Source organism: Cyprinus carpio, chromosome A7 (genome assembly GCF_018340385.1).
Source record: "Cyprinus carpio isolate SPL01 chromosome A7, ASM1834038v1, whole genome shotgun sequence".
Taxonomy (NCBI): domain Eukaryota; kingdom Metazoa; phylum Chordata; class Actinopteri; order Cypriniformes; family Cyprinidae; genus Cyprinus; species Cyprinus carpio.
In genome coordinates this window covers 10245945-10269881 of record NC_056578.1, presented here as the reverse complement: position 1 = coordinate 10269881, position 23937 = coordinate 10245945, and the positions used below count along the sequence as shown (strand labels likewise).

The window sequence follows — 23937 nt, the reverse complement described above, 5'->3', positions numbered from 1 at the left end:
CAGACAGAGCTGTTCCCACAGGCACGACAGGCAGAAGCAGAACTTCCATTTAGGTTCACGAGAGAGGCTTTTAAATAATATGGTACATTAAGGCAATTACAAAAGATCTTTTAACTGAGGTGAATGTAAGGTCAGATAACCCCCCTGCTAACAGCTTAAATCAGTGAGACCAGAAATATTAACTAAGATAGTAAATATACAAATATTACGCCATTGAAATAACACAGAACATTTGAATTTGACCAGTCTTAAATAAGTAAATATACTTTTGCAATTTGTTACTTTTTAGATTTCGCTGAGCTGTGTGAAGGTGCAATCTCTATAGTCCTAATCTCAAAAAATAATCTTAACCTCATAAACCCACAACAAACACCTAAAAAGAGCTTCAGCTCAGCTTGTGGTAAATTGAGCAGTAAGTCTGGACCGTATCTATACCTGCTGCATGAGACTACTGTAAATAAACCCTCCTGCAGCCTGCCTACAGATATCAGCAGTGATAGCCTTCTCCCCACACCAGTGATGTCTTACTGATTTGTAGTGATCACAGGACGACCTGCTGCGGTGTCTCTCTGGGATGTACATCCTCACGTTCAGAGTCATACTGCTCTTGCAGGTGAAGAGACCTCATAAACACTGAAGCCCTGAGGACGCCTTGCCACATTCACGCCTGTAATCAAGTCAGCGGTGTGGCGGGATAATTTTAGCGGCGAAATGCATTCTGGAGCATCGTTGAGAAAACTTTGCTTAAGATATACCTCTCTCTATGTGTCACGCTTAGTGTCAAATGCAGAGACCAAGACATATCAGATAATGCCTGCATTACCCTTAAAAAAAAAAAAAAAGTACAGCATTCCTTTATATATATATATATATATATAACAAATTTTATCAATTTTGAATCATAGTTTGCAAATAATCCTAAAAGATCCTAATGGAACAAAAAAGAATATTCTTAAGAATTTATATCAGACTTATAATATATTGGAATTATATTTATAATATTTTTTTTAAAAAAGCATTCCATTTGAAACTTTATTATTCTGATAAATTAATTAAAATTTAAATCATAATTTGCAAATAATTCTAAACAATCCTAAAATTAATAAAAATATATTCTTAATTATATTATATTAGAATAGTCATCATTTTTAACCAATTGTAAAGAATCCTGAAAAGTCCCTAAAGAATTATTATTCTACAGAGTAAACCGAAATTCTACAATAAAATCATGAAAAAAATTCTAAAATACACAAATAATCATAAGTAATTATTCAGAATTTCTGTCTGTGTGTATGTGTGTGCATGAAATTCTTTAGAAATGGTTCAAAATTATTATTGTAATAATTATTATAATATGATTCTAATATATTATAATTTCAATAGGAATCCTGTAGATTAACTAAGGATCTATTCTGCTCATGATCTCAACTGACTTTTTTTTTATTATTTCCTTAGTTTCTCACAAATCTTTCCCATTTTCTTTCAGCTAAACAATGATGTCTTCAATGAAGACAGCAAGTGCAAACTTTTATGTATTTTTTTCATACTTTAATGCTTCTTTTCTCACACACACATACAGACTGTGTATATGTATATATATATATATATATATATATATATATATATATATATATATATATATATATATATATATATATATATATATATATATATATATGCATGCAAACACACACACACATGTATAGAGAGGAACAGAGTATGTGGGAGGTCTGACAGCTTCTTGTGTGTCGGGGTGGTGAGAAGGGTGACTGATGGTCTACAGACCCCCTCTGTATCTCTCCATCCCCCCTTTAACTTAAGCTCACACTCAAAAACAAACACGCTCTGCAGGTTTCAAAGATCGAGCCCATGCACTAGATCATACAAGACCCTCCAATCAAAACCTGCCACGTTTACTCACACATATAAGACTGTATGTTGAACAGTAGCATATACACAAAAGGTGGTCTTTATCTTAGGAACAGTACTGAGTAGAAATGGTCAGGTATGACTGTATTTATGATCAAATCAATGCAACCTTTCTGTTTTAATAGTTTGAGGGAATTTTAAATACATGCATTTTGTGTAATAATTCAAGAGTAGCTTGAAAGAGGAGGATTTTGTTTTACACTGTTTTACATTTGATGCTGTGTGTTAACTGTGGATTATCACACACTGTTGTTATTGTGTGTCTTATGTGTGGAAAACCACTTAGGAACAAACCAGTGTTAGTCATTATTATCCAGAACTAGGACAACCATTGTAGCTGGGATGAATAGATCTATTACCCAAGACAGACAGAAACCCACTCGGGAGAGATCCTCTATGGGAAATTAATATCCACCTATTTGCTTTTGTCCTGCTTATTAGTGACAATAGCGGCCTGATTTTATCCAGAAGAGTAGATTAGATCAAAATAGAGACACAGTAAAAATATTTTTCAAAGTTGTAAATAAAACAAATATTACAGGAGATTTTTTTTCTGTCTACTTCAAAATGTCATGTTTAATTTGTAATTTCTTTGTAATTATTTGTGAAATTTACTATAGAAATTTCTGAATGAAAATTGTTTCAAAGTAATTCCTCCAACGTTTTTTCAGTACTACAGTATGTGATAAAAAATGACCAAAATAACACACACACACAAACGCACAGGGTCAAACTGAGAGCAGAGTATCCAGCAGATAGGAAGACACTTAGGATTCGACAGATCTTTTTCCTAAACGATCAGAAAGAAACAGCGCACAATTAAAGCTTCTCATCCAGAGAGGCAGGGAAAATAAAGAAACACACACTATTATCTTCAAAGACAAAGCAGCTCCTGACATGACAACTCAAACAGACGCATTTCATCAAATTCAGTCACACACACTGGAAGCTTTTGTAAATACTGAAAAAAGTCTGTCCTTAGTTTTCTCATGCCCTGCTCCCTGCATCTCTGCCGTGACCCCTAAACCATAATTATACTCCCCACGTGACCTCAAGGTGCCCTGCTTTTAAGTGTTTTTCCTCAGCCTGTGATCAGATTTGGCCTAGTTAAATTATCCTTCCTCTTACCCATCAGGGAAAGGAACCCTCGATTCCTGGAGAAGAATGGACCATTTTAGACAGTTACCACACAAAAGCATGAAGATGACAGAGGAACAAGACATGCCCGAGTGTTTTCTCAGTCAGAGAAATGGCAGAAATAACAGCAGTCTTTTAACGTACACTCTGCCAACTTAAAATGTGCCGATCTACACTAGGCCAACCTAAAGTATCATAACAGCATTTTAAAATGACATTTGTTAGATTGTAAGATGGCAATATGAAATATCTTGTAGGAGATTGTGGCCTTAATTTGAACTGGTGATGTGTGAATCCCACACAAATCTTTCTTCTGAATGATTCTTTTTAGGCATGCAAGATATAATACCAGGAACATATCATGCATTAGCTAAAAAAAAAAAAAAAAGTATGATTTATTTATTTATTTATTTTTTAATCACCTTTAGCCAATATTTACATATTTTATTGTGGAAACTTATTTGCACCTATTTTTTTAATTTTATATAGTTCTGTCATCATTTAATGCTAAACTAGCAGTAGATCTTTTGAAGACCATTTTTTTGTAATAAAAGATGTTTTCACTCTTTTACTTTTTCATCAGCTATATATATATATATATATATATATATATATATATATATATATATATATATATATATATATATATAATTTTTTTATAATTTAAAGATTTTTAATATTGAACATTTATAGGTTATTAGTCATAACTAGTCATTAGTCATGAAAATAATTATTGTCAAAAATATTATCACTAATAAATGGTATATTGCTTTTTTGTTGTTAGGAAAGCTCTTCTAACTTTTACAGTTAATAACATAATTTTAGCATTGAAAACATTAAAAGGACAATAAAAGTACAACTTAGAGCACAGCATATTGACAAATAAAATTTTGTTTAATAAAATTAATAATTCATTAATTCATGAAAACAATAAATGGAAAGCTAAAAATAATTTAGGTTAAAATTAGAAACACTAATCGAGTCCACAAGTGTTTTGCACGTGTGGCTTTGGTTGTGTCCGCCGAGCAACACAAGCACTTCAAGTGGCTTTGGCCTTGTGCTAACATGACAACCTTCAAGAGCAGCTCTTGACTGCTGCCACGTCTGTGGTTTGGAGATGAAAGCGTGAACATTAGACTGCTGTGAGCGCCACCAAATATGACCTCTGGGACTGTGAGAATTCAGTCGGGATTAAGAGCCACATTCAGACCAAACAGAAAGCGGGAAATGTTTCGGCGTTCGCACAAGTGCTGCTTTCAAGATGAAGAACTCGACATGTTACTTCAATGAGTGCTCAAAAAGTTCAGCACCATCTGCGCGAACCAGAACGTGCACTTGATGACACTCGAGCTGCGGTTCTCAAAATAAACAGTACACTTTTAGATTCTAAATATTCACACATACAATCTGCCATCTGCAGGGCCGGGGCTACGAGACACATCCAGGCTGTACTGAAGCACCATCAGCTCTAACAGACGGGTTGATGTGGATCTGTCACTAAACACCATTAACTACTCCTCATCTTCAAGCACCAGACAGCTGTCTGCTCAGCCTGTGCTGTATGAATAAGTGATTTGATAGAAATGAATGTTGCCGGCTGCTCTGCTGAAATATGAATATTAACATTTGTAGATTTTGCTTCAGCCCTGAACACAATGTAACATAACTTCTATGAGTACTACAGTAGAACCTCTCAACAAACCTTCCGTTGTACTGATGGAATATAAGTTCAAGTAGAGCAGTTTACAGGCAGATAAAAAGACAAGTCAGACTAAACGGTTAGCACATATGCTCCAGATGGTCTGTGGTGCTCAATTGGGCAATGTGGGTTCGAATCTGGAATGCATCATGTCATAAATCCGCTCTCTTACAACAGGATATCTTAAACTCGGGAGAGGGTTTGTGAGATGATCAAAAGCTAATAATTAATTAAATCATAAAAATGCAACATTAAAATCAATAATTTGAAAATAATAATAGAACTAAAATACTTATTTACAAAAAATATATATTAAAACATTTATTTGTTTACCTGCATGCCATGCCATTAGATGCTTCTCTGATGCCTTGACATCAGAGAACTGTATACAAGTTGTTAAATTAATGAAATATTAACTTAAAATCTCAGGTTAAGTTCATATTTTAGATCAAAAAGGTTTGGATTACACAAAATTTTAAAATCCTTGGGTTGCAAAGTACTATAGTACAGTGATCACTTACCAAAAAGTACAAAGGGTTTTTATTTTTTGTAAGGAATTTTTTTTTTTTTTTTTGTATTATCAAACTACTATGGTGTTCTTGGTCATACTATATAGATTATGTCTCAAAAATACCATAATACATGGTATATTACCAAAGTACCATAGTATTACCATCTATGTATCATGGTAACATCATCAAAGTTGCAAAAAAGTACTGTGATTGTATCTTGGTAAAGTAATGTTATCAAATGACACTACTATGGTACTGAAATTTACGAACCGTGGTATTTACATACAGCAGTACTCCAGGGCACTTAAAATAATGCAATGGTACTAGCATAGTACAGTTTATGTCTAAAAACTTGATAGCACTATGTACGTCTCAAAACCAATGAAATTACCATGATATAATGTAAAAAAAAAAAAAAAAAAAAAAAAAAAAGAGGTAATACTATGGTATTTTTTGTTAAGTGTCCTTCCTGTTTATTCTCAATAAAGTGGCAAAAAGCCCTTAACACTAATTGAAAAAGGCATATATTCAATATTGATGCTGAACTGTTGGCGCTAGCAACACCAAGGTCATGGGTTCGAATCCCAGGGAAAGTACATGCTGGCAAAATGCTTAGCTTTGAATAAAAGTGTCTGGTAAATTAGTAATTATAAATAGTAAACGCTGAAATAATAATAATCCTATAAGATGAGCAGTTAAAGGAAAGGGGAGAGAAAGGTGAAAGAAAAATAGAGATGATTTAGAAATCTCTGCCCTTTGAGGTCAATGTTTGATGACTCTTTATAGTAAATCATGTGCTCTTTTTAAAATCTCCCATATTGCAATACACATAACAGTTCATAAGGTCATAAAAATCAATAAACAATGAAGCTGATAAAATAACTCAAGTGCAAGTCTTGAATGTGGTCATTTTAATTTGCACAAATTGGGCTGCTGCGGAGTACATGAAATTGATTAGATTGGACGTTTCTAATTAAAAGTAGTCACGATGTGTATCTCGCTCTCCTTTAAGTTTGAAAAGCTGCACAGACCGGAATATTTAAAGGTCCGATGATAAAGTGAATGAACGAATGTGAGGTGCTTTCAGCCTTCGCTCTGATTCTTTCATCTTGTGGTGTCACTGCAATATTCACTGCTGATATTATGGGGTCACACTGACACGTTTCAGCCTCCATCACCTCCTTTCCTCCTTAAACATATTCAGTTCACTGGCACTTGTGCTGGGCTGCACATGTAATCCATAATTAAACGGCTCCCCTTATCACCTCATCTCCAGACAAGCAATAAGACAGCCTGCCTTTGTGGCTTTGACGTGCAGAGGATAAGACCACGACACAAGCCACAGGAAAGACTACGGTGGGTGTGCATGGATTAATAAAGAGAAAATATAAAGAGTGCATTCAGAAATAAGAATAAATTCATTATAAGCTGAGCTGTTGCTTTACTATTACCTGTCAGATGGTCTATCATAAACACTGAATCATAGCAAATAAAAGCAAAAACCTGCAGTTTTCTGTTAATGGAAAACATCATAACCAACAACAAACAAGAGACTTCTGCGTTAACGTCCAGTATGTGACTCTGAATAGCTCTTAAATCCAAAACAAGTGAACCCTTGCCGTCTAAGTTGGTAAGTCTGCTAACGTAAAACATCATATGCAACAACGAACAAGAGCTTTCTGGCACAACACACAAGAATATAAATAAGTCTTGAATCCTAAATAAGTTTAAATGCATTAAAAAAAAAAAGTTAAATCAGGTGAGACAAAATATGACCAGCAGTTAAGAAATGTTTCACAAAAACAAAAACCTACAGTACATCAACTATTTTCAGTCATAGGAAATACACAAAAAATGCAAAAATGGCAAATAATTTTTGCGTTTGACACAAGTCAAAATGTTTGCCTATAAAATGCATGATTTGCAATGTGTTCGACTCAAAGATTTTAAATAGCATGATTGTTCATAAAAACATAACGATAATGTAAACAACATAATACATTAGTAAAATATTGTAAATAATAATAATAATAATAATAATAAAATAAAAATATTGAAAAAAATTGAGTGCAGGTGAATGTTTAAAATATGTATTTTTTAAATTAACAATTATTATTATTATTATTTACATACTGTAATAAATATATATATATATAAAAAACTAATAATAGTATAAATGTTAGTATGCAAATAATAATTATAAATATAAAATCAATATATTTCAATTTAATTATTTACCATTATTATTTATGAATTATACACTATAAAAAAAAACAAATTATATACGCATATATAGTTGTATATGTTTTCTAGTGGAATAAATGAGCAATAAATTGTAGTTCAAAACTTAAATGACAAACAAACCTACTGAACCCCACAACCCAAAGTAAGTATTTTACCAGTTTCATGCTATGATTGTTTTGATCCCAGCGCCACAGCAGCACACTCATCTTCCTCAATTCACCTGCCGGTGGTCCAGACACACAGATCCCATTTACAATCCATCAGAAGAGGAGAGAAGCATCCATCACAACCATCCACAGAAAGAGCGATTCAGAAGAGGTGAGGAAAGGTCTGACAGAGAAGGAAGAATGATAGATCCATGCTAATGGAGAAAAGGAAGTTAAAATGAACCTGGATTGAATGCAAGAGAGTGAAATCGAGTTTGAGAAGAGTGGATGGGTACCAGAGATTGAGAGAAAGAGAGAAAGTGAAGCAGACAGAGCTCTCACCACTAATGTGCCATGCTGAGGGCAGCTGCCTCCGGTCTGAAACACACGCTCAGGGGAGGAGACACCAGCCAGCACTCACATGAACCAAACCAAACAGCTGAAGGGGGTGGGGAGGACAGACCAGCTGGATAGGCAGGCAGTCCTCCGTCAGCAGTGCGTGGGGGAATCCCTCTTTACCTCCCCCACACCACCCCTCCATTACACCCTCTCCCTCCAGCCATGCAACCCATTCATCCATCCCTGCCCTGAAAGGTCCTGGCAGCACACCGTTCTGGTTCTTTATTAGCCAAGCATGAGAGACTTGTGTTCGTACTATTAAACTATTAACCAACTCACAATTATCAACAAGTGAAATCAAATGCATCACCTAAACACAACTAGCTTCAATGCACCACATCTCATCTTTATATTGCTGCAATTATGTCATCAATATTTAATAGTAAAGTTTTTTTTTTTTTTTTGTGCCAGTTCCTCAACAGTTCAATTACAGAGCATTTAAATGATTTTTTTTCAGAAACACCCCTCTCTAAATAATTTGTTCTAGCTAAACAAAATCATTCGTTTTCTGGTCACACTGTTTAATTTTCAACTGAACAATAACAATCTACATTGTATAAAGCACTATATAAATAAATAAGACTTGATTTGACTAGAAAGGTGAAATAAATTCTGAAAAATATGCTATATGACTGGAAAAAACAGAGATAAAGAGCTGTGCATTAACTTTCGCCAATAACTTTATCATTCATAATTCACTCTTGATTTTGGCACTTCTTCTCTGTTGATCTGACTGTCCGTGAGCAGGAATACAAAAACACGGTCAGACTGCACTGGTCCACACAATAGAAAGATGTGTTGTCTATTAATTGTCACCTTGTATTATTTTGTGGCTCCCAAGCAGCATCGGCAGACAAATGTAAGCATTCCAGAACTGGTAATAAAACCAAGTGCTATGAAAACAATTAGATTCCAGTACTTAAAAAATAAATAAAAATACACACACACACCCACACACACACACACACACACACACACACACACACACACACACACACACACACACACACACACACATATATATACATGTATATAAAGATTTTTTGGCTATTGTTAAAAATATACCCCAGCAACTTAATAAGACTGGTTTTGTGGTCCAGGGTCACACATATATATATATATATATATATATATATATATATATATATATATATATAGATATAGAGAGAGAGAGAGGAGAGAGAGAGAGAGAGAGAGACATAGATATAGATATATTTGTTTCTGTAGAACACAAAATAGAAGTACAAAACAACACTGGACCACACTGCCTTTGATGAATGGTCAAAAAATAAATAAAACATATATATATATATATATATATATTATATATATATATATATATATATATATATATATATATATATATATATATATATATATATATATATATATTATAGACAGACTTGTGTAACAAGTACAGTATTTTCTGTATAGTGTGAATGAGATGTAATGGTATTCTGAGAAACTTGATGCTCTTGAGGTGGTGCTCTGGCTCAAGAACTGGTAAAGATCCCAGAGAACCTCCACTCTAATGATATTGTGGGTAAAGGCTGAACCCCAAACCACATACTCTTCATCCTATATAGTATGCCAGGTTATGATTAGTGCATTCCAAATCATAGGACATTGAAAATAGTTGGAAGTGTGCTATTTTCTGGATTTTGTAAGTATGCATCTATATACAGTACACCCCTATGCTTTCTGACCTAATATTTGGCCAGAGGAGAACTGGCCCCCCAACTGAGCCTGGTTTCTCCCAAGGTTTTTTTCTCCATTTCTGTCACAGATGAAGTTTTGGTTCCTTGCTACTGTCACCTTTGGCTTGCTTAGTTGGGGACAGTTTCATTAAACACACTAACGTCACCAGCCATCTAGTGTGCAAACACAGTGAAATGAACTGTCAATCATAATATGAATAAGAAAATGTGTTAAAACTGACAAGATGATTAATGCATTCAGTGTGAAAAGGGCTGATCGCTCTAATGACGATCTACACTTCAGATCTGTGTGCTGATGCGCAGCATTTGTGTAGCACACCCCTGCCAACCTTCTGTAGACCCCGAGGGTCTGAAAACACAGAGGTCAGAACCTCCTTTCCCTTCTTCCACAGCTGTGGTGCTGGAGTGTGTGCTACAGACTGCTGGCAGGAGCTGCGGCGCGAGACACGAGGTGCTCCCCATGTCCAAGCTCTCGCTAAAACCCATGCCAAACCACAAATTACAAGCCAAATTTCAGTTTCTGGGGATCGCCCAAGTTACTGCCTTCATTCCCACACTAAAGTACCCTAGAGACTGCAAAATGAAGCATGTTTTAAAAATATACAACACACACAGGGGTTCTTACTCAAGCAGATGTTTTGAAACTGTGACAGAAGGGATCTACTTGAGCTTGAGGAGAGCTGGCAACGCTACAGTGAAACTGAAGCAAGCTATACTTAACATAAAATAGTTCAATTAAAGCTGAAAAAAGTAAAATAAATAAATAAAATAAAATAAAAAAGTAACTTATAAAAAAGCTAATTACTGTACACTGGATAAAATAAAATAAAATCTATATATGATAGAATTTATTTTGACAATCCGAGCTACACATTTACACCAAATACGTACAACTAACAAAACTACCATTCAGTGTTATTTTTAGTATTATTTATAATACTACCACTTAATATAAATTCAATTAAAGTAGAAAAAAAGTAAAACTACAAGTTAATATCACAAAATATTTAATTACTGTACACTGGATAAAGTAAAATAAAATAAAAATAATATAAAAATCTATATGTGGTAGAATTTAGTTTGACAAACAGAGACAAATTCACACTAAAAACAAATAATAATTCAGGGTTACTTTAATATTATCTATATAGTAAAAAAAAAGCTAATTCAAAACTTTAATAAATATAATAAATAAATGTAATAGTCTATTATCGTATTTATTAAAATGTTTTTGTTTACATTTTTCATTTTTTAAATTTACGTTTATGTTTCAGTAATTTGTTATGTGATCTTGTGATTTTTACTAATTCCCCCTCCCCTAATATTTCTATTTAACCTTATTACATCCTTATTACATTTATTATTTGTTTTGGTTTAGCAATTCAATTTAAACTAATTTATTTCAGTGGCCAGTGCAACATTTCATAATTTCTCATTTTTTTAAGCTCAAGCTTTTCAATTAATGTTTATATTTTACTATAATTTAATACAATATAATACAACATAGTATCTTTTAATTCTATTATCATTTCAGCTTAATTAAAATTAATTAAAATGATTATTATTTTTTTAATTAACAACAACACTGGAACAATTATGCAATTTTTTTCCCCATATCATTTTAGTTTCTCTTCTTCTACACTGGGTTTTAGGATGCTTTTTTTATTATTATTGATCAACTTTACTGTACATCAATCCATCTAGAGCTGAGTCACATCTCAAACAACTTATATAACAGTTTTCTCACTAAATCAGCCTCATGAAAAGCTAATTGCTTCTTTATAACTCAATCAAATCATGAGAAAAACACACTGAACATTTGAACAGATTTATTGTGCTTCTGTAGTGGCGAGTGATATGTGGCGGAGCAATAGTGAACAAGCTCATTAAAAAACAACAGCTTTGAATCACAGGCTACCGCTCGCCATTCATTGTGTCAATAGATGGTAAAATAAATCCAAGTATGTGAGGACAATGCGGGGGCTCACCCTGTGGAGAGGCTCTTTGTTTTGGGAGACCCCCATCATCTGCTTTTCGAGGGAGTTTGGGGACGGATAGTTCCCTAGTGCCAGGCTGTTAGGGAGTGGGTGGGACATATGGGCTTTCTGGGGGCTCTGACATAAAATCGCGAGGGATTCAGAGGCACACTGCGTATCCTGAAAGAGAATAGAGCCTGTGGTGGAGGGGCTGGAGTCGTTGTGAGAACTCAAATCATAAAAAAAGACACTTGTAAGGAATGTCCAACTGCTGATGTCATGCTTCTATTAGCTAACATTTTAGCATTTCCTTTCAATTCTTCCTCGTCTTACAAAAATATACCATGGCAGTGATATAGGGTTTGTTGAAATACCAACACAAATGGCTAATTAAAAAAAAAAAGGAGGGGGGGGGGTTAAAATTTAAATGTAAATTTAACATTTAAATTAAGATTAATATATAATATTTGGTTATAATATTTAACAGATATGTTAAAATAAAATTATTATAAATATTAATAATATATTATATGAATTGTAAAATACTGCTATTATAAATGTTACATAAAAATATTTCATAAAAATATTTTTTCATAATATTTAAAAATATATATTTTAGAAACTTGTTTTTGTGATGTGTGTGGTTATGTGTGGGTGTTATAATTATATGTGTAATAATTATATTATTAATTACAAAAAATAATTTATATAATAAACATAATAAATATACATACAAATATATTAAATATATACATTCATATATACAATTTTCTACATATATAAAATTAAAAAAACAACTTATATTTTAGATATAATGTATAAAATATAAAAAAATCTAAATTCAAAATTATCAACATATAATTTAAATATGTAATTTATATAATAAACATACATAAATTAATAAAATGTAAAACTAATATGTAAATATATAAACATTTTTATTTTAATTATATATATATATATATATATTTATTTATATATATATATATATTTAATTATATTAATATTATTTTCTATATTTTTTTTACAAATTTTCTTATACTATTTTACAAAAAAAGAGTCAGTCATGATCCAAATGTTACTGTGATGTTGGACTAGGATATCCTACATCCACATCACAGTAACATCTGTGGGTGGTTGCCATAGTTACCAACTGGCTAATGAAAGTGTTTAATCCAGAACTCATGATGAGAACTGATGTTACCATGCTGCTAGAATAAGATCCTCCTGCAGTGTTTCTACTGCATCTTAATGAGCCTCTTTTGCTACAGTTCATGTGCAATGAACCACAATGCAGCCTGCAGTAATAGTAATAATAATACAAATAAAAATTCCATGCATATAAATACGATAATATGTTCTTTAAAAAATGTATACAAACAAATAGTTTCAAATGATTTTAAAAAGTGCATCAATCCAATTGGCTATTATTATAAGCATTGGTGTAGCATCCATCATTTACCCATTAACCCTGACATTTGAATAAAAAAACAGTTTAGTGTGCCATTTCTACTGGTTCATTCAATCTGAGCTACATTCAAGCCAGCCTGGGTCAATCTTACTGACACTATAGAAACTGATCCTACCCAGAATCCACCTGCTCAAAGTGAGGACCTAAATCATTTCAGTCGAGTCTCTGTCAAAGCAGCAAGTGTCCAATAATTTCATACGGCAAAATCAACTGACAAAGCTCAAGCACTAAAAGCTTCATCAGTTGTGACCTTTCACCTCGCCCTGCACACAAGTGCATGCTGCCCTTTACTGTTCACATCGCCCACATCACAGCAGATCTCTGGTTCAATTACCAAGCAGCATGCGGACACATAACGACACGTTTCTCAGTGTGGTGATGGTGTTTCTATGATGGAGTACCATAAAGAGAAGACAAAAGAGTGAGACTTAAACAGACAGACTCTCAGGATAACAGATGTCTTGACTGACATGTTCAAAGACAGATAGAGGAAGTGCAACTAAAAATATGCAGATCGCAAAAAGAAAGACACTCAGTCTAGAATCGTATCATTTATAAGATATCAAATCACTAATATATATAAGTGATTTGACACTCAAAATGTTACCACAAAAATGTTACATGCATAAAGCTCAGTGTAAGTACAACAGTCCTTGTTGTGCATGCAATTCTGTTTTAAAACTACAGTATGAGCATCATGTTTAAGCTGTAAATGTCCTCAGAGGAATCAAACATCTAAAGTTTTAAGATATGCAAACATCTACACATCTAAAACATCGTCCTCTTTAATCTATTTATGTCTCTGTCTGTTCGTTATGCACAAACATCATCTATTTCATATGCAAATTCTTGCAAGACACTTTAAGGAGAAGAAAAAATAGATACTTTATTTCATCCACTGAGATTAGATGTTTGTTGAGTTTTAGCGAGCAGGACAGGCTGCAGTCTTTCTTTTGCGTTTCTGACAGAAGGCCTCAAAGGAAGCTCTCACACGTACAATCGCACAAACACTAACGCAGGACGTTTGTCATGCATTAAGGACACCTGCTGTGCACACATTGTGAAAACAAGCTTCTAAAGTGTTTAAAAGTACTCTCACACAGAGATCTGCTTAGGATTGTTCTTGCCATTAGGGAAAAGTGATGTGTTACGGTGGTAGAAACAGATGGTGACAGGCTGTGAAGAACTCTTGCTCATTTTAGCTGACTCTCTGCATATCCTGACAGTATTGGGATGCTCGCTGTGCATTCTGTACAGCATTATGGATGTCCTTAAAGGAAATGTTCATCCAGAATCCTCAGTTTACTCGAAATTATGCTATTCAATAGCATAATATTATTTTCTTTCTTTCATGAAGCACAAAAGAAAACATTTTGCAGTATGTACAAGCTGTTTTTTTTTTTTCTGAATGATTGAATGAGGGTTAAATATTATAAAGATGTGTCAAAGCTGTGGTTTTAGTGGTAGACCATCATGTATAGTCGAGTCTGGTCTGTCACCACATGCCCTGATTTCCTGTCTCTCAACAATCTCTCTCAACAAATATTTGTATAATACATCTATCTATTAAAGAGTAATAACAGAGTAATAAAAGGTCTTTGGCTCATTATGACAATGACAAGATCGAGTGATGCTTAATAACATGCTTTAGATGTAATTCAGAGATGCTTAGAGTTCTTACATCCTTGATAAAAGGATCTAATCTCTTTACCAGATGGCCACAAATGGGGAAAATCTGCAGTGTTTTTATGTGTGTTTACACATTCACTTCTCACTTACAGTGTTTATTTGACACATACAATGATTCCCTGAATCTAAATGCACACAAACCAGACATGACCTCTTTTTTGTTTTGGCTGTACTTGTTGTGAAGATCTTGTTAAGACTGTGAAATCAGGCTCATAATGATTACATTAAATCATTTATATATATTTCTGAATTATAACTTACATGAGAGAGAGAGAGAGAGAGAGAGAGAGAGAGAGAGAGAGAGAGAGAGAGAGAGAAGTACATACTTAAAGCACTAGAGAGCGCTGTAGACTACATCATCTACCTCAGATCTTCAACTCATGGACTGAATATGCCTTCTGCCCGGATCTCTTTGGATAACAGTATGAACAGAAGAACCTCTTGAGTTAATTGAGTGGATTAGTATCATACTTTGATTGGCATCTTACACTGGACTAAAGCCTAATCCATGATAAACTGATCCATTAACAGAACACATTTCCTGAATATACACAACATTTATATACATGTGCTCACCAGTGCTGCATTTATTTGATTCTATTTGCATATATTTTAAAATGTAATTTATTCCTGTTATGCAACGCTGATTTTTCAGCATCATTACTCCAGTCTCAAGTGTCACATGATCCTTCAGATACCATTCTAATATGCTGATTTGCTGCTCAAGAAACATTTCTTATTATCAGTGTTGAAAACACTTGTGCTGCATCATATTTCTATGGAAGCCTGAATCTTTGATTAATAGAAAGTTCAAAAGAACAGCATCTTTCTTTCTAAAATGCCAAACAAAACCAGAACTTTAGCATGCATGTACATGTATATAAATCCAGCTGAATCTGAATCTGACTGTACACACACACATACTATATATACTCACACATGCATCATCTACTATCTCTTAACACAGACTGCCAGCGCAGCTGATCGCCACACACGGGGCTAAATTTACTGTTTCTCAGTATAACACTTGATTCTGCTAAAGCCTGTGTTTGTGAGCCAGAGCTGCGGATTTAAATGTGCATTGTCAACATAAATATTGTGCAATGCTGTGCAGTGATAAATAATACTAACCACAGTCAGATTTGGCCATTGGATTTGGTTATTATTCATTACATCACATATCCAAAGGTCAAGCTCTGGTTCCTCAGTTCTTTTAGATCAGTTTGTGTCCAATCTGTACCCTCCTATCAGAGATGACACACACACACAAGAACATACTCTCCTTTCTCTTGACAAAGCCTTAAATGGCATTTGAACATGTTTGCATGGAGAGAGAGAGAGGGAGATGTCTCCTGGGTTGCCTAGCAGACTTACTAACTCAAAAATAAACCGAGCCACACTGGCTTGCTTAGATATGACTGAGAACAAACACACACACACACACACACACACACACACACACACACACACACACACACACACACACACACACACACACACACACACACACACACACACACACACACACACACACACACACACACACACACACAATAGCTCAAAACCAGTAGGCTGTTTAAACAAACACTCATCAAATAGCCTTTCAAAGAATAATGGTGACACCATTTTTGGACACTCTCATGATTTGAATATCATGAAAGTATTTAACAGTAAAAAGGCAAAGGATTTAGCAATTGTTCAGTGTTAAGGTGTGTATTAATGTGCCATGGTATTACTATCACTAAACCACGGTATAACCACAGTACTATTTTGAAAGAAAAACACACACAGATTTACTAGATCTATCTAGATGAGCATCTGCATATCACCTTATAAGGCAAAGGCTTACTAGGGATGCATATTACAGTGTATCGGTTATCGGTTAGCAGTTAGCAGCCGATATTACACATGTATTTAATTGTGCATTTATTTTTACATTTCGATTGTATTTGCTGTCATCTAACGCTAACTAAGGTTCTTCTTTAAAAACACTAATTTCATTCCTGTTAAATGCAATCTTTAACAAATCTCAAAACTGATACAAAATAATATGGAATTTAGTTAAAATATTGGTAATATATTGGTATTAGTGCACAATACCGGTGCTTTATGCAGAAGAATAGTATTTTATTGTTTTAATATATTCTTTTAATATAAGAAATATACTGAGGTAATACTATATTTTTTAAATGCATACAATGGTAGCGCTCTGTTATATCATGATATTATTTGAAGAACCATGTAAATACTATGCTATTTGCTATGTTATCTAACAGTACCTTGGTATTACCATAAGATATAATCACTATACCATGGTACCACTACTATACCTTCTGTAAGAGGAATATAATGTACACACACAGATTTAATTCTGATACATAAGGTATCTGCAGAGCCATAAGATGGAAAACTTATCATGCAGTAGTCTATTACAATACAATGCACCATGCCTTAAACAAGGATTACCAGGGTAACAAAAACCATGGTAATATATATATATATATATATATATATATATATATATATATATATATATATATAAAGAGATAGAGAGACCTAAACTCAACCTTACACTATTAACACACCCACACATATATACCTGTGTGTCCTCTCCACTGTCAGCAGGATGGTAGTTTTTGCCTGTTGCCCACCCGCCTTGGCTTCCAAGGTGGAGGTGAGCGCTGCTCTGTGGGGGGCTGGTGAAGCAGGGCCGGGGGGCCACAGCCCGGGTAGGCACCTGCGGGATGGGGAGGGCGCTGTGGATCGGCTTCGGCAGTCCAGACTTCATGTTAGTGACCACCAGGATAGCAGGCATCTTCCCCTGGACCCAGAACCAGTCCACTGTATCATGCCACACACTGTAGCATCCAGCGTGCTTGAGATACTATTCCCAATACAGTGCCTATTGTAGTCTTCAAAAAACGATCCACCTGTATGTTGAGCAGTCCAAGACGCTCTTCTAAAAGCAAATGTGAATCTGTCTAGTACTTGATTCTATTCTGTCCCAGGTTTTTCTGAAGTACATACCCTAAAATGGAAAATCCATGACAGGAAAAATCACAGCATCACGGGAAGGGCAGGAATATAGATGAGCAGCAAATGTATGACAGCAGTGAATTGTGCTCTGCTGGTGACTGCAGGGATCTGAATGCATTTGTCCACGATCTCTCTCTCTCTCTCTCTCTCTCTCTCTCTCTCTAGCAGGTGTGGCTTTAAGACGGCAGCAGTAACTAGTAGCTCTTGCCTGACACCAGTGTATAAGCACTAGTTTTCTCTCAGCTGTGCACAAACAAACACACACACTACACCCCTCCTATCTTCAGAGAGGACGTCAGAGCAAATGAGTGGTATGAAACAGCAGAGTCTGGATATGATTAGATTGTGTGTGTGTGTGTGTGTGTGTGTGCGCGCATGTTTTGTTTAGAATGGAAGGAACTATGCATGTCTTACGTGTGTGAATACTGTAGATTAGAATTGACAGCTTGTGTGTGTGTGTGTGTGTGTGTGTGAGAGAGAGAGAGAGAGAGAGAGAGAGAGAGAGAGATGCAGGGTTCTCCATGTTTTGAGCTTTCCTCTAGGCACACTGCACGCAGTAAAAGTCAAATAAGGCGAAGGTTACTTGCAGGGATTAGTTTGTATCTCATATTTCTCTGTTTTTATTCATTATTTCTTTCTCACAGACTCTCATTAATCACTGCAGGGATCCACCTCTGTTCCTCTGTCTTTGTTTTTAGTGAATTTTAGAATGATAAAGCAGTTCAGAGAGACACTGGAAGAGAATAAATCCTGCATATAAGAGGTTTTCATTTACAGTTCTTTATTTAGCAGATGCTTTTATCCCAAGTGACTTAAACATGAATAATACAAGCTCAAGTGATTAGTCAGAGGGAGAAAACCAAATACCAGTAGGGCTGACGTATCAAAAGGGTTCTAAAGCTATGAAATATATATGCTAATATAATTTTTTTTTTTTTTTTAATTATTAAACAACATAGAACACTGAAAAAAAAAGCATATTAGAATGATTTCTGAAGGATCATGTGACACTGAAGACTGGAGTAATGACTGCTGAAATATCAGCTTTTGCATCACAAGATTAAATTTCATTTTAGAATATATTAGAAATCGTATACATAAATAAATACACGTTCTATAAATACATAAAGTCCTGAAGACTTTATCCAATTTCTGGATTTCTCACTTGGTCCCACCCAATAATAAGACAAGTTCCCCCTCCTTATTAACTTTTGGCTACTACTGTATGTACATCACAAGGTCTGGTTCAAAGCCTTCAGTATTGATGTTACAATGTTATGAGCTTTGCTGTTAGAAACATAAAAGACAGAGAGACACCATCTGGTTGAAAACATATATGCATTAACTACTATGCATCTGCCAATTGCAATGTAATACTCAATTAATGTCTACCTAATGACTTCTGGATCAATATCTCACCATCTGTAGCCTATATCATGACAGTTTATGATCTTAGTTCACTGGCGGGTGAGTAAGAGAGGAATTAACAGGATAGTTCACCTAAAATGAGGGCCAGTTAAAGGATAGTTCATTTGAAAATGAAAATCAAGTCATTTAAATCATATGAAACCTGTATGGCTTTCTGTGGAACACAAAATATTTTGTGAAGTATTTTGGTTTCCCAAAAGAGCCTTGTAGAGAACAGTTCTTAAAGGAACCATTCGTTCTTTGAAGAACATTTTTAGGATCTAAAGAACCTTAGTCCAGTACTGTTTTAGAGTCCATTGACTTTCACTGCATAAACAAAAATCCAAATATCTTCTTTAACATTAAGAAAGTCTACAGACTTTGTACAACATCTTTGAATGACACATCCCTTAAACTGAACGATTTTGGTTTCCAAAATCCAAACTTGATCTCAAATTATATAATCATAAAGGATCTTAGAATCCAGCATCGACAAACCTAGTTATTTGCCGCCACACCCAACTGCAAACAGTTGCATTTCAGGAAACTATGACCGCAGACAATGGACACTACCCGAGAAGGACGCTGCTGCCCATTACAATTAGACTTTAACAATCTGACAGTGTCCATTTCAACACAACATTTCATTTCAGGTTAATGGATTGGTGGAGACGCTCGCTCATAATCACACTGACAGGGTTCAGTCATTTGTGAAATGAAAGGGATTGAAGTAATGAGAAGATTGGGGTCTCGAGAGAGTGTTGATGTCCTCAAGTCTTCCCAGATCAACGCTCTGTGTGCTTCCTAAAGCGGCCACACACACATAATCCTGTTACCCATAATGCAAATCTGTGTGCATTTTGCATTTCTGTATGTATGCATAAAAGAATTATATGAATACATAATCTTACAGCTGTATGAAATGCAAAGAGAACTGCTACAAGAATAACAAAAGGCAATACGCAGATCTGATCAGCTGAATAAATGAGATCAAAATGAGAAATCATCTTCCATCAGCGGTCACATTTGAAGGCCATACTTCTGAGTCATTGCCAAGGCAACCCTGTTCTCGTTCTGCCAGATAATTCAAGAGCAGTCACTGTCATTTCACCACATCTGTCAGTGGGGCATCATTCAATAACACAGTGACGACTGGCTCCACTGAAGATTAAGGTGGAAATCATGTAATTAAAGTCTGATTGACGGCTTTTATCTTTAAATTTATATTGAAACAGTTGCAGGTGTGTAATATTACAGGTTGGCTGAATGGCGTGCTTGTGCGCGCGCACACACACACACACACACACACACACACACACACACACACACACACACACACACACACCACACACACTTCATCATGAAAGCAACTTTTGAGAGCAGCTTTGTAGTTGCAGGTTGACATTTTCAGTCCAATCTATATTTGGAACCTGAAAAGCACTTGAGACTATATCAAACCCTGGAGATCTGCAGTATTTCATTACAATAACATCCTGAAGCTAACCAAGGTACAGTAGGGCATTCCTCAAAAAAAAAAAAAAAAAAAAAAAAAAAACACACTATTTGAAATCTAGGCTTTTTTGTGTTTCACCAAATGGTCTGTTGTAGGTTTCACGTAGTGAAATTCATGTAGTCCAATGCCTAAAATCTAATTAAATTAACAATAATAATAATAATAAAAAAAAAAACTAAAACTATTAAAATAAGAAAAATAAATAAATAAAAACTGACATGTTAATAAGTCCTTGTGTAAAATAATATAAAAATAAAATGTCTCTTTCAATGTTTCGGTTTAATATTTAATATTTTTTTTATTGCTTTAATATTAAATGGAGAGGAAACAGTAGATATAAAGCCCATTGACAAATACGTGGAGCTTATAACTTGCTGTAGCATACCTCTCTTCCTAAAGAAAGAAATAAAAATAATAAAAATGCAATAATAATAACAATGATAATAATAATTTCAAAACTATGAAAATTAAAACTACAACAAATTATTAGAAAAGTAAAAGGAATTAATTTTTTTTTATTATTATAGTATCAGAGTAATAAATGTCTTAAATGTAAAAATAAAAATGTCATGTTTCTTTCAGATCAGGTAGTAGGTAGTAGTGCATAGTACATCCAAAACCTGCTGATAAAAAGTGGAGATGCTAGCATGCTATAGCACACCTGTCTTCCTTTCTATAGTCAAAGTTTAACACCTTACTTCAGATCACTCTGAACCCTGAGTATGAGCGACAGCCACAGTCATACTTGCCTAAGAAACACCATTAATAAGAACACCGCAGTCAGAAAATGTGAAGTAGGTTTGATAATCCATTAATCCAACTGTGTGCAGTGACATTTTGACTGCAACAGCAAATGATTTTTACTTACAACACACAGTTATGCACAGTCTAAAGAGATGTTAGAGAAATAAATTAGCTAAAAATATCTGCATACAGGCAAACGGATACCACAGATCTAGCTGAACACTAACTGTAAAGAACTACAATAGAAAAGTGAAAATGGACAATCTGATGATGCAGTTCGTCATATTTCAAGTCACAGCAGGTGGTTAAGACTCATACCATATCATATCTTCCTGGTGTGCACAAAAATGTCATATTTTATATGTAAATCTATCCCAAAAATTCAAATATAACCCTGTACGGTAAAGAATGACTGATATCAGCAAATATCTGTCATTCATTAGCCTAAAAAATCGTGCAATAACGCCATGAGAAAGGAATGGATTTTGGAAAAGAAGTCATGTGACCATGGCACGCTGCTCTAATGAAGCATACATAATTAACTCATAATTAGCTTCCATTTGCTTCCTGCGTTCTGTCTTCTCCTCCCCATGCTGCAAAATGACTATTTTATTATAAGACACATCTTAATGTCCCTGTATTACAATAAGAATTTTAATTTCATACACTATAATTCTCCCATACTTCTTATAAGATGCTATTAAGCATTCATTATGATTGGTGATGCTTCTTCAACCATGATGATGCTCTGAGACCTCAACTAATGACTCCTCACATGTAGCGTTATAACAGAATATATATATATATATATATATATATATATATATATATATATATATATATATATATATATATATATATATATATATATATACACACACATACAAACACAACCAACCCCAAGAGTTTTTTATTTATTTATTTATTTTTTCAATGAAAAAGTGAAATCATTCTAATATTTGCTGAAACCATGATACTATTTGTCCTGATTCTCTGATTATTATAAAGTTGAAAAGAGCTGCTTTTGTCTGAAATTTAATGTACAATTTTTTACTGTCACTTTTTATAAATATTTCTATTTTATTTGATCAATTATTCAACTACTGTAACTTGATCACAATTACTTTACTTTTCACACTGCTTACTCGTTTAATACTCTCACAAGCCAACACAAACTATTACTCCTTACAAACTAAAGAAATCCTTAATGTCTCATTAGTCAAGAGCGGGAGGGATCTTAGTTGTGTTGTTTGGCCGTATGAAGCCATGTTCTGGAAAACCAGAGGATAACGGCTCCACAGGGAGGCGAGCGCTTTCTGAAACGTATATCTTCAAATGTGCCGTAATGGAAAATTAAGTACATCAATCATCAAAACAATACATACTGTACTAAGCATCCAGTATTCACAGTTATACTGTTGGAAGCATTTTTATCCAACCAGTTCCCAGTTCTAGTTCATTTCTAACCTCAGGACCGTGGATAAACACACTATAAAAAATAATTCAGTGGCTTTGTACATTTCACAATAATAAATAAGTATACTACCTTAGTAAAATATCTGATCAATCTAAGTGAGTGTTTGAGCCGGACAAACCAAAATAAATGCCTAAAAGTGCGTGTGTGTGTAGGATAAATTAATGGTAGATCTGATATTTCACTGCTTAACTGCTTTAAAATGTACTCAATTCCAAAAATAAATAATAAATAAAGAAATTTAAATAAAAAAAGAATTTATAAGTGTAAAAATGTTCCACCAAAATAAATGTCTAAAAATCCAACAGTTAATTTTTAATCACCCACAAAAGATTATTATAAAATTATATTTCAGATATGCTTACTATTTCTGTTAAATATCAAACTAAATATTTTTATAATGGAGAAATTATACTTAACAACTATTACATTCCATATCAATATTCTTAATCTCTAACAACAATTCAATTATGTACATTCATCATTTAACTATATTAAGTATATAATTTACAAATGCATGCAGATATTTCTTCTTTTCAGATTTTTCAATCTGATATTTCATTGATTTCTCAGCTTTAAAATTTGTAAAAATGTGTAAAAAAAAAAATAATAATAAAAAAGTGCATTATAATTTTTAGAGTGCATTACATATTTTTATTGAGCCACGCCTGAGCTTGTTCTGGTGGGTCTGTTGTGTGTGTGTGTGTGTGTGTGTGTGTGTGTCTTTACGGAGTTAGATGTACAATTCAGCTTGACCCAGAATAACAGGAGTGGAGGTCACTCAAACACACTCAACACTCAGGCATCTGGCTGGACTCCACTCTTCAAAATAACACACTATCA

At 34.2% G+C, this 23937-nt stretch overlaps 1 protein-coding gene across 3 annotated transcripts in view; it reads right to left on the bottom strand.

Moving 5' to 3' along the window:
- The window catches only part of LOC109092612 (neuron navigator 2-like), a 126924-nt gene that overhangs the window by 67496 nt on the left and 35491 nt on the right, over positions 1–23937 (bottom strand). Inside the window, exons 1-2 of one of the 3 annotated variants that reach the window (XM_042759559.1) lie at positions 8010–8027; positions 7677–7741 (exon numbers count right to left, since the gene is read on the bottom strand). The exons of 1 other annotated variant lie outside the window; for it this stretch is intronic. In XM_042759559.1, coding sequence (XP_042615493.1) covers positions 7677–7727 — 51 coding nt within the window. In that variant the 5' untranslated portion in view covers positions 7728–7741; positions 8010–8027. Of the gene's footprint in view, positions 1–7676; positions 7742–8009; positions 8028–17519; positions 18100–23937 lie in introns of those variants that run through there. One more of the 3 variants, XM_042759558.1, reaches the window with a different exon arrangement.